The sequence below is a fragment of the Lithobates pipiens genome, unplaced genomic scaffold (genome assembly GCF_037356315.1).
Source record: "Lithobates pipiens isolate NorthernLeopardFrog02 unplaced genomic scaffold, aLitPip1_a1.2 Scaffold_16, whole genome shotgun sequence".
Taxonomy (NCBI): Eukaryota; Metazoa; Chordata; class Amphibia; order Anura; family Ranidae; genus Lithobates; species Lithobates pipiens.
This window is the reverse complement of record NW_027507748.1, coordinates 436,113,007-436,126,059: the sequence shown is the minus strand read 5'-3', so window position 1 is coordinate 436,126,059 and position 13,053 is coordinate 436,113,007. Positions and strand designations below refer to the sequence as shown.

The 13,053-nt window shown below is 41.0% G+C and overlaps 1 protein-coding gene across 1 annotated transcript in view; it reads left to right on the top strand.

The window, feature by feature from the left end:
* Window positions 1–12,678, top strand: part of RNF149 (ring finger protein 149) — a 73,369-nt gene extending 60,691 nt beyond the window's left edge. Inside the window, exons 6-7 of the mRNA XM_077482650.1 lie at window positions 4,124–4,319; window positions 9,542–12,678. Of these exons, the coding sequence (XP_077338776.1) occupies window positions 4,124–4,319; window positions 9,542–9,603 (258 nt within the window). The 3' untranslated portion in view covers window positions 9,604–12,678. The remainder of the gene's footprint in view (window positions 1–4,123; window positions 4,320–9,541) is intronic.
* Window positions 12,679–13,053: the final 375 nt, after the last annotated feature.

Here is a 13,053-nt window from a genome sequence, read left to right as displayed (position 1 = left end):
AGCTAAAATGCTGGCCATACGTGGCAATTCACAGAAGGGTCCAAGATTCTTCCCCAGATTGTCCAACGCATTTTGATTCACTCGTGATGTTATTGTGAGCGCTGTAATTATATGTTATATATAAACATTTTTCTTTCATTCAAGTGAATAGCACTTTGTGTACAGCAGCTGCAATCACTATTATATATTTTTTAGTTAATATTGTTTACTTCCAGCGAAAGTGTATGTATGTGTACAAGTAGTACTTTGCCCAACGAGATAGAGATGGAGATTATATATATATATATATATATATATATATATATATATATATATATATATATATATATATATATATATATATATATAATTACAAAAAAATGCAGCGTTGGCCAAAGAATTACTTGTACTTTGTCCTGTAGTAGACAGGAGTGTAACAAATGATAGATTTTTAAAATGCCACAAAAGCAAATTTTCCTAATATATCAATTTGCATGATGGATATTCACCAGAGAAGCAGGCCTTGCGTTCGCCATACATAAATCGCCAGCAAAGCAAATTTTGCCTTTCCTTATTGCTGTAGCTGTACAATTTGGCATCTGATGGTTCTTCTCCATGTGTTTTCCAGAAAATGGAACACATGGTCTGTGGTATAATAGAGCTTGTGAACATTAAAAAAAATGAGGTCTCCCTTCATTAAATCCCTGGTTTGTTTGCTTCCAGGTAAAATCAACTACCATCTGTGCTGATGATTTTAGTGAAATAGCTGTGGTTGAGAAAGTTGTTTGAAGTGAGATTTCATGAAGGGATTAAACCAGGCAATTCTTGCTCAGGAAACCCTTCTAGACTCTGAAGAGCATCTGTTCATTGTTCATCGGGGCCTTTGTATTCCTTCCCCTCCAGCAATGGCAAGCACACAGCAGTTCATTAGAACTCCAGCACACCTTTCCTCTTACTGTGATCACATTATCACAAGGTCACAATCTTACAACTTGTTACATGGAAACCACAATAAACAGTACCTAGCTTTCTTAAATATCTTGGATGGATTTATTTTTTGTATGTTTTTTGTTAAAAAGAATTTCTAGCCACACTGATTGTATCATGCATTTATGCATTCAAGTCATTTTTTGCATAACTGGCTCCTGCACAGATTATTATATAGTTGATGATGATGGTCAAGTTTTATGCCCTAGAATTCACACAGGAATCGATGCTTTTCCTGCATTTGTTCTTCCTTTTTTTAAATTTTTTATTCTGTTAAATATGTAATAGAAAGTGTTTTGTATCTAAAGGTGATAAGGGCACAGAAAAAACTTTTTCGTCCTGCTAGAAGTTTTGTGAGGTGTTCTCTAGTCCTAACCCCTTTGTAACTGAGGGTAAAAAAAAACGTAAAGTGGTTCTAAAGCCTCAACGTTTTTTACTTTAATGCATTAAGGTAAAAAACCTTCTGTGCTGCAGGAGTTCCCCCTATGCTTACCTGAGCCGGATACAGCGGCATGCAAAAGAGCAGTGGCTCTCGCTGCTTTTTCCCTCCTCATTGGGCAAATTTATAGCAGCTTGAGCCATTGGTTCCCGCTCCTGTCAATCGGCTCCAGTGACGGGGACGGGGAGCAGAGGTAAGTCTGTCTGTGTCAATGGATGCAGCAACAGGGCTCAGGAGTGAGCAAGCACGGGTTCCCCCAGGGAAAGTGGTTTTCCCTGGGGGCACTCGGTGAGAAAGAGGGGCCTGGAACACTGGTTGGGGGACCCCAGATAAGGAGGATTGGGCTGCTCTGTGCAAAACCATTGCACAGAGCAGTTAAGTATAAAATGTTTGTTAGTTTTTCAATTTTTTTGTCTTTTTTTTTTTTTTTTTTGTTTTAAGCTAAAATAAGGTTTAATATCACTTTAACGCCCAGACCCAATTTTGACATTTTAGTAAGACTATACATATGATTGCAACTACTTTGTGTATCCCGGTGGGATTATACCTTGTGTTTTTGTTTTTTTTTGTTCTCAAGACAAATTGGGCTTTCATTTGGTGGTAAAGTGTAATGGATATCTGCTGATTTTTTTAATTTTTTTTAATTTTATTTTTTTATCAAAGAACTGGCCCAAAATATAAAATTTATATATAATATATATATTTTTTTTATATTTAGCTGTATATTTCTTGCTACTACCATAAACTACTACCAAAGAACAACCCAAAATACCCTATCATACCAATACCACATGAAGCGCTGCGTAAATTGATTCGTCTTCGTCGTCGTCTTCTTCGTCGTCTTCTTCTTTTTCGTCTTCTTCGTCGTCTTCGTCGTCTTCCTTTCTTTCTTTCCTCCTCCTAACACACTTTTGCATGTTTACATCTTTCTTCCCTGCAAAGAGCGAAAGATGCAATCTATCTCTATGTAGAAGAGAGAGAAAACACATGGGCAGGCTGCACAGTGATCACTGTGATAGCCAATCAGGGTCTCAATTGTTGGTAGGAGACTTCAGGCTCCCTGTGCTGGGAACATGCTCACAGCACACTCACAACACACATGCTGCACCCAGGTTTAAAGCTTCCCTCCTGGATGCTACATATATATGTTACTGTGTTATGGGGTTAGCACACTTCTGTTCTAGGATGACAACCCTGCTCTTCCAAAAATACAGTGCTGTGTTAGTTTTCACTCTAAGAAGTGTGTTGCTGGTAGGATAACCTGTTGACAGTTGTTAAAGGAACAATGCTGGAAAAAAAATACTGCAGCCATCCCATGCAAGGACTGGTAAGAAGCAATATATTACATTACATTTTTGGATTTAGATACTTAAAGGAATTTGGATAGGAAACCTGACAAAGGCAGACAATAATATTTGTCTAAAGCTTAGATTGCAAAAAATGCATCTCTGTGAGAGGAGAACCACTCTGGCTGATACTATAGTTATCTATGTGTTGTTAAGATGGGATTTTATTTATTTCTTGAGGGCTACACCAGTGCATGTATGCAGCTCTTGCGTGTTGGGGGTAATTTATTGTATCTGGAGCAAACAGAATCTGTAGCTGCTGTTCGTGGCAACCAATCTGCTTCTGTCTTCAACTTGTTCAGTCAAGTTTTGAAAATGAGCGATAAAAACGAACTGGTTGCTGTGCCCCATCTATTCCAGATGCTGGCTGCCCCAGTTTTGATAAATTCCCCTCCTTGTGTTTCGAAAGATATATGGGTGGCTGTGGTTACAAATTACAGGCTTCATACAGCAGGGGAGGAGAAATCTTGGATAGTTCAAATTGTCGCCAAACTGTATTGGTTGCTTGAAGTGGTTGTAAACCTCAGACATGAAATATGAACAAAGCGTACCCCTCTATAGTGTGTGCTTGTCTCAATTAAGAACACTAAGTGTAATTTCTGTCTGCTGCTTTGTTCCTCTATGGGTATGAGTAATTTCTGACAAGTTTTCCTGACACCAAGAGAAAAATGGTGATGGGGAGGGATCTTCAGCAGATTGAAAGCTTCAGTTTTGTACATGTGTGAATTTGGGGGGTGTCCCTTCCCTCCAATCAGCCCTTTGAGCTCTACCGAGTGTAATTTCAGCTCTCCGCCCCGTTGTCCTGACAGCTCAGACAAGCTTTATAAATTCCACACTTTGAACAGATGTAGAGAGGAGAAGACTGCAGATAAACTGGTAAAATTTATGTAGGAGGATTTGTTCCATCTTTGTATCACCTGAGACCAGTCGCTTCACTGGCTATATGCAAGGGTTTACAACCACTTTGCATGGAAATTCAAGAGTTTGGCTTCTCCAGGATGGTAAATATTTACTTTTATTTTCTGTTGTGCTTGAAGAGCAGTGTTTCGTAATGTTCAGAATTGCCTGTGGGAAGCAGTACCAGATTTATATATGTGCAAATCAGGTGAGAGATGAGTGATTACATCCTCTTTTACAGCATAACTCCAGCCAAAATGTTTTTACTTTGTTTTGGATAGAGCCAAGAAGTTTTAAAATCTCAGTCAAATCTGTATTGCTGTCCATGTAATTTAACTATGCTGCAGCTCTGTTTTCTACTTCTGTGTGCAGAGATACTGATGTAACATAAGACTGTGCAATCGATATGTAAGCCTTAAATCTGATATATATTTCTGTAGCAAGTTTAATAAATCTCTAAAAAAAATTATTACAGGTGGAGCCTGAAGAACCTCTGGAAATCCCTGTCCCTGAATCCATTGCTGGCAGCAGCCTCTCAGTGGGGACTTTAAGTTTTGCCCAAGAGGAGAACCGAAGTGAAATAAACAACTTGCCTACTTCTTCGACAGGTGACACTCTACAGCAGTGTAGTAGTGCCAAGGAGGATGCAGAGGAGACTACGGCATTGCTTGGTGAGTGCTTGGCTCCTGGCAACCCAGTGTTGTGTGTGTGTGTGTGTGTGTGTGTGTGTGTGTGTGTGTTTTTATATCCAACCAACATTTTCTATTAGGCTTAAATCGTCATCCTATGCAATAATCACTACTAACTACTTGTCAAACTGTCGTCATCCATACTTTACTGATCAATGCAACTATCCTTTAATAGCTATTACATGGGCAGGAAGTCTTAGTCATCAGCTGTATTCACAATACAGCACTTAACATGGCCATCTAGCAATGGTAAATGAAGGATCAGCAATCATGTGACCACTGTCATTGGCGGTCACACTGGTCACACTGGTCACATGATCTGAGCTGGTCCTGCTGACTATCAATCATTAGTCTGGACTTAGTGCTGTCTGTGACAGTTCAGTAAGAACTCTCAGCACAGAATAATTGGCTGCACAGCAATGCCTATCTGCAGCATCTAGGCTTTTAAAGCCCATTGTTTTGCTGCTGCACGTATGTGTTTTGCAGGCAGCAACAGGTTAAGTGGGGTTGTAAACCTTCTTTTATTTATATAAAAAACAAAACAAAAAAACAAACATGCCTATACTTACCTGTACAGGTAAGATCCTCCTCTTCTGGTGTGCCTTGCCGATGGTCCAGGCCCATCCTCATCGAGTGCCCCCACAGAAAGCTGCTTTCCATGGGGGGGGGGGGCCCATGCGGGCTCGCTCTCGAGTGCTGCTGCGTCTCTGGAAACAGCTCTCGTGTCACTGGATTAGATTGCTCCCACTGCTATCGCTTGTGCACATCGCTGGCTCTCAAACAATACACTATAGCTCAAACAATAGTATAGTGAAAGAAAAAACGCACCCCTTATCCATGACACTGAACACATCTGGTGTGGTGGAAGATTGCTTCAAGTCATTTCAAGATTACCTGTTCACCTTTGGAGTATAATCACTTGGATGTTTTAATTAATTTAATTAATGACAGACTTGAGTTTGAATTTTATGGACACTATTATTGATCACTTTTCTCACAGGGTGATTATTTAGGTTTATTCATTTAGTTGTGATTATTAGCGCTACTATTTTATTAATTTGAAATCGCACATTAATACACTATAGCTGGCTGATTCAGCAGGGGCTGATTTTCGATCAGTGTGTGGCTTTCCCCACTTAACAGCAAATTTCTCGATCAGCTGCTGCTAAGCAAATTCTGACAGTGGGTGCAGGATTCACCAGTGGATGGATGTTTTCAATGTTCTATGAAGTGAAAAAAACAAAACAAATCTGTATGGAAATATTTCCCTCTGTACACATTGTTTATATTCTTTGTGGTTGCTTGGTTTTAGGTGGTAATCACTTGCTTGGGTTGGAAAAATCTTAATATATGTTTTGTGCATAACTGGTGGTGTGTTTTTTATTTTAAGGATTTGTAGAGACAACTAACTGAGCAAAGACATCTGCTTATAATTTATTCAGTTCCCTGACAGAACAGCTTTTGAAGTTAAATTGTGAAATTTTGATCCTAGCTCCCTTACAAAACAACTTTCAGCATGTTTTAAAAATTTAGAATTGACCATATGTCCCCTGCTAGGAACACTTTGAAAACCTCCAGTAGATTTACTGAAGAGTGGTTTGACAAAGAGCTCACTATAAATGTTCCCTCCTAGAGGGGAAATTGGTGGATGCCTACGAATGTGTTGCAATAGCTCATACTATCCATGTTCTGTTAAAATAAAATGTGCTAGGGCCAAGTCATTATGAAATTACAAGTAATGGCTCACATCCCACAAAGGCTGCTTAGCAGTCTTAAAGCCCAACTCCAAGGATTAGACAAAATCAACCCTTGCAGTGGCCCCACCCACCCCAACCCTCCTTTTCATCCTCCCCAACCCTCCTTTTCATCCTCCCCAACCCTCCTTTTCATCCTCCCCAACCCTCCTTTTCATCCTCCCCCCAACCCTCCTTTTCATCCTCCCCCCAACCCTCCTTTTCATCCTCCCCCCAACCCTCCTTTTCATCCTCCCCCCAACCCTCCTTTTCATCCTCCCCCCAACCCTCCTTTTCATCCTCCCCCCAACCCTCCTTTTCATCCTCCCCCCAACCCTCCTTTTCATCCTCCCCCCCAACCCTCCTTTTCATCCTCCCCCAACCCTCCTCCTTTTGATCCTCCCCCAACCCTCCTCCTTTTGATCCTCCCCCAACCCTCCTCCTTTTGATCCTCCCCCAACCCTCCTCCTTTTGATCCTCCCCCAACCCTCCTCCTTTTGATCCTCCCCCAACCCTCCTCCTTTTGATCCTCCCCCAACCCTCCTCCTTTTGATCCTCCCCCAACCCTCCTCCTTTTGATCCTCCCCCAACCCTCCTCCTTTTGATCCTCCCCTACGCTCCTCCACCCCACCTTTACCCCTGTGGAACCAGCCTGTCAGATTTTCCCTGCTCGATCAGAGCCGTCCACAATAAACATCAGTGCTGATCAGTGTATTCGGATAGTGAGGAAGTCTCCCCATGTCAGAATACAATGGCTCAGCAGGAAGGATTTCCCCCATCTCCCGCCAATGTGTGGATGAGGGAAAAAAAGTCAGCAGGAGGCAGAGAAGCAGTGGTACAGTAAAGAGCCCTGCAGGAGGGGTGTCAGCAGGAGGCAGAGCAGTAGATTGATTTTCAGTGAAGAGCTGTGCATGGGAGTGTGTCAGCAGAAGTGTGACCACTGGATTACAGGCAGACTGTGCTCCCAAGTAGGAAGCAAAGAAGCTAACTGACCATGTGGATGGATGTGCTTCCATACCTGGTGTTGTCAAATTAAAATAGGAAAGCGTAGGGCCTGGCAGGATCACCAGGCATTTCGCACAAACTAAGCAATTCAAAGAGAACAGGATACGTTCTACTATAAGTACATTTTAATACACATCTATAAAAGAAATCTGAAATCTGATTGGTAACTGCCAATATATTACATTTTTATTTTTAGGTTTAAAGTGGTTGTAAAGGGAATTTAAAAAAATAACTAAAAATAAATAACAAACCTGTTATACTTGCCTCCACTGTGCAGCTTGTTTTGCACAGAGTGGCCCAGAACCTGGTCTTCTAGGGTCCCTCGGCGGCTGTCTTGGCTCCCCCCCCCCCCCCCCCCCGCAAGTACTTCTCACATTCATGCGAGCTCCCTTGCATGGTGAGAAGTACTTGCGGGTGCACTCCGTGATACAGCTGGCGGCTATAGCCGCTCACTGTATCACTTGGCCCCACCCCTGGCACGCCGCGTCATTGGATGTGATCGACAGCAGCGCGAGCCAATGGCTGCACCGCTTTCAATCCATCCACTCTAGCCAATCAATGGGCAGGCTGAGCGGCGAAGATTATGTTTGAGGTGAGCGCGGGACTTTTCGAGGGGTCAGGTAAGTAAAACGGGGGGGCTGGGGGACGCCGGCACTGTCAGATGTTTTTTCACCTTAATGCATAGAATGCATTAAGGTGAAAAAATGTTTACCTTTACAACCCCTTTTAATACTGCTTTCATTCCGTTTATGTTTCTATTTACTTAAAATTATTTACAAGAATATTTTTTTTTATCTTGCCATACTTTGGCCTGATGTTATGATATGTTAATTGTTTGCCATATATGGTTGGTTGGTTGGCATGGGTAGCGTAGCATACAGTTTTCTGTGTTGTGTATGTAATTGCACATGCAACAGTTAAGCAATGCATGTAATTGAAACAAAGTTTCTTGAGTTTATTTTCCAGGAAAACATGTCCTGAATATTATTACACTTAAAGTGGTTATAAACTCTTACAGATCACTTTTCACAGGTGAGCCTATAATAAGGCTTACCTGTAGCTACCCAGGTTATCTCCTAAACATGCACGGTTTAGGAGATATCCACTGTATTTGCATGTGCCGATGTCATTGGCACATGTGTACTGAAGCAGTGGCATGTACGTGCCGATGCTTCAGTGAGTGTGCCGTCACTGGGGGCTCCCGCGCGCATGCACAGGTGTTGTGTCATTGCGGCTCCAGCCAATCACAGCGTCGGACCCGTGATACCCGGAAGTAACCCCCGTGAGTGATGTCACTGGCCGGTGCTGTGTACTGGCACCGCAGCGTGGGCTTCGATCTCAGGTGAGTATTACATAATGAGCTAGTATGCTATGCATACTAGCTCATTATACCTTTGTCTTGCAGGTGTTAGTTTTTTTTTGTTTTTTTCTTCCTTTTTTTCAAAGTGGGTTTATAACCAGTTTAAGGCCTCATGCAGAAATCTTACCTTGAGGGCCTTTGTCCTTGGGAGAATAAGACCCTAAGGGCTAGTGCTGGTCAGTGCCCTGTCCAACTCGGTCAGCTTCTCATAGTTTTACAGGCTGCCAGCAGCAGGCTGGATGGTGCACCTGTGACATCTACCTGCACCTAAACTTTGGATCCTCATGTAGACCTAAAATGTACAACCATGTCCAAAAGTTTTGAGAATGACACAAATATGAATTTTCTTTATCGTACATCACATTCATGTTTGGGGTTGCTTCAAAGCCAAGGGAGTGGGCTCAATCACAATTTTTCCTGAGAACACAGCCATTAATAAAGAAGGGTACAAAAACATCCTCCGAGCAACTTCTACCAACCATCCAAGAACAGTTTGGTGAAGAACAATGTCTTTTCCAGCATGATGGAGCACCTTGTCATAAAACAAAAGTGATTGGGAAACAAAACATTGAATCTTTGGGTCCATGGCCAGGAAACTCCTGAGACCTTCATCCCATTGAGAACTTGTGGTCAACCCTCAAGCGATGGGTGAACAAAAAAAAAAACTCCACAAATTCTGAGGAACTCCAAGTATTGATTATGCAAGAATGCGCTGCCATGAGTCAGGATGTGGCCCAAAAGTTGATTAACAGCATGCCAGGGAAAATTGCAGAGGTCTTGTAGGAAAAAAAAAAAAGGGTCAACACTGCAAATATTTACTTTTTGCCTAAACCTAATGTAATTGTCAATAATTGTCAAACTGCCTTTGACACTTATGCAACACTTGTAATTATACTTCCGTATACCATACTAACATCTGCCAAAAAGTTTTAAAAACACTGAAGTAGCAGACTTTGTGAAAATTTATATTTGTGTCATTCTCAAAACTTTTGGCCACGGCTGTAGTGATGAGACCTCAGGTTCTCGGGCTGTGAATGTTGAATTGGTGAATGTATTGGGATTGGTGTAGAAAAATTTGTATAACGTAACTGTTTCTTCCTCTGCAGATGATCCTGGCACCGAGGATACGGGGGAACAGACACAGAATTCTGGAAGCTCTTCTCACTAGCCTTCCTCACCTAGGACCTTTCAAGACTGTGCTAGAACTTGTTTCTAATTTTACGGGTTTAAACAAGCCATGAACAGTTGGTTTAATGAGAGGAGGATGGCAAGCCTACAACCTCCTGATGCATATCCTCTGTTTTCTTAATATTCAAACCCTTTCCCCAAGAAATGCATATGGCACTTGTTACATGTTCGTTTTAAGGTCAAATGATGACACGTTAATATGCAGATCAGTCTCTGATTACACAGGGGTAATCATTGGATTTAGTGCTTCTTTTGGAGGTAATATATATATTTTGGCTGAAATCTGGAATCTATATTATTTTGTACTGGACTGTAGCAGCATGGACGTTGGTTATGTTTACGTTAAAGGCTGCTCTTGCCTCCTCTTACATGTATTCATGAAAACATGAACAAAGACACATGTAAAGCACTTATTAGAGGGGAAGTTACCTGTGTTCTGGTACTTTAATCCTCTAACATTTTGTTCATGATGGCGCTGATTCTGGATGTCTGCCTCAGGAATCTGTATAGACTGCAGCAATGAACAAGTTTTGTTACTTGTGATCCACCTTCCGGTCTGGACCCCTACAGCGAGGAACAAGTTCTCTTCTGCTGGATTCCACTCAGGAATCCAGGCCCCCCTGCAGAGATAATGCTTTGTTTTGGATTCAGCTCAGGAATCTGTGTGATTGCAGTGATTAAGAGGTTCTGTTGTAGTGGATAAACCTGTAACATTACAGCACTGCCCAGCTTTCTGTGGATATGCTCATAACTCACTGATTATTTATAGGTTTCATTCATTACATGAGGGCATATTTATAAAGACCTGTCTAATCTAGGCACATTTTTGTAGCACATTCTCTGGTAACATTTAGCGCACCTATAATTTGACGAATGTGTTAGAAAATGTTTTTAATGGCAAATAATTAAATGTACAGTAGAGATCGTTTTCAAATGGCACAGGCTAGAGCAAGTTCTGTTTTAGTTCAGTATAATTATTATCTGGCCTTGGAAATTGCCCCTTATGTTTGAGATTTTATAAGATAATTTTTACATTTTACAAACTGGAATATGAATTTAAATAGTACCATTAATTCATAATGGTTTATGATACTAAAAACCTTTTTTACATTTTTTATTTTGTTATTACAGGTATTTATATAACAATTTGCGCAGTGCTTTACATACTGCCCATTCACATCAGTCCCCGCGCTCAAGGAGCTTACAATTTTTGTCTCGAATACACTCAGACATATACTAGGCCCAGGGAGAGTATGCAAGTACTGTGTATTAATACAAATTGCGTGTCAAATCAAAAACATTAAAATGGTTTTATTTTGTATTATGTAGAAGTGCACTGTATTCTTGTTGCCCTATATTTACACATTCCTCAATATGCATTGGTCATCTCATGCAGCAGTTATAAAATGCAGGGTTCTTTGTGGCCTAAGCAATGTTATTTATGCAATTGGTAATGGCACCTCTGTTTTTTTTTTTTGTTTTTTTTTTATTGCTTTAACTTGCTCTGAGAACATGTGTAACATGTATTCTTTAATTTAAAAAGATGTTTCAGAATCTTATCCAAAATCATCCTAGAGATGCGGAGCTGACTGAAGCCAATAAATCTAAATTTGACATTCCCTGCAAAGTTCAAAATCTACAAACAAAGGCAATGCCCTATTCCTATACATCTGTAGCTCTAGATCCTCTCTGACAAAGTCTAAAATGTCCTTGGTTGTAGGACAGGAGTGCTGATGCCCTTTGCACTAGTTAAGAATCGGATGCCTTGTCTTGAGAAAAAGCACACTCTTCAAGTAGATGAGACTATCTGAGCCTAAAGCCTGAATATCAGCCGGCTCAACAGAAACAGTCTGACATTCAGCCCGTGTGTAAATCAGCCTGTCTGACAGAGGCTGGCTGAATGTCCAGCTTCTGTCAATCGGGCATGCTGGAAAACCAGCATCTGATCGGCGCTGGCAGCCAATGAGCTGCGAGTGTTGACCTGTGTGTTCTGGTGGGGCACAACCAAAATAAATATCTGCCGATCGGCTCCCGATCACTGCTCTTGGCCAATGATTGAGAGCACTGACCAAAGTGTTCTGGCAGGGAGCAATTCCCCTGTCAGAACACAATAGCTCAGCGGGATGATGGCTGTACTAACATCAGTTTTTTGTTTGCTTTCTTTGGGGGGGAGGGTGTGTTTCAACCCTTGGCTGAAGGGGAAAAAAAACATAGTGTGTCTACCAGGCTTTACTGAGGATAACGTAACCTGGCTTCTGCCCGGAGACACCTCTTCACCAATTTCACTGAAAAAGCAGCATATCGTTGGATATGATAACCATCTTTGAGCTTTTAAAGAGCCTGCTACACCAATGAATTGCCTAGTAACATCTGTTTGAACATTATGGATAGCAGGTTCATATGCTTGCATTGACAGCGTTTATACTGTCAAGCTTTGAAATGTCTTTTAAAATGTAATTTCAGCTAAGCGAATGTACAAGACGAAAGGTTGCATTTGCCACTTTAAAACTAAGGTGAATAGTACAGTAAGCACCTTTTTCCATGAAATGACAGATGTTGGTGAACGTAGAGCACATGTACAGTATCCTTGAAACCCTTACAGGGAACCTGTACTGGGTGAAATGCAAAGGCAGACCTTCTGAGAACACTATTCACCTGGATGCCTCTGACGTCAATATCTCTAGACACTGACCCGGAACAGATGCAGAGAAGAGGGTCATATTGAACCCAGGAAACCTAATCTCCATCACTGTTTCAGGTTAGTGTAGCAAAGTGTTGAAGCCATGAGACTGGTATTTTCAGATGGGAAATGAACAAGACTTCCATATTTTCTCATTGCAGGTTTCATTTGACGCCTAATTCCATTCTAGAACTAGGGTGAATATGTGGTGAATGTCTTTATAAATATGCCCTTTAGTCTGACCAAAGGCTGCTGATTTTTTTTTCCTTCCTTGTTTACATTTAGACTTAAAGCAAATAACATAATTATAGCGTTATGTACTGTGCTGAGTATATACATAAGAGGAATTAAAGCCTTTTTAATGGGTTTAATAAATCTAAAGTGTGTTTTTTATTTTATTTTTTGTAACTTATTTAAGCTCTAGTCTGCATACCTGTCATCAATGAAAGGATTTTCTGATTTTGTGTCTACTGAAGTCTTTTGTTTATGTCAGTTCCTACAGGATTTGTGTCACTTTCCCTCTGTGGGTACCCTTGCTTTCAATGATCTATTTCTTCTGTACAGCATGTGTTGCAAATTTCTAGACTCATGAATATCATTTTGTTCTTTATGGGAGATTGTCCTGTATTTCCTATCATGGCGGCTACAAAGAATTATTCTCTATAATATTACAGCACTTAAGCTTGACTAGAGCTGCACGATTTATTGTTAAAAAAATCGTGATCTCGATTCAACCCCCCCATGCGATCC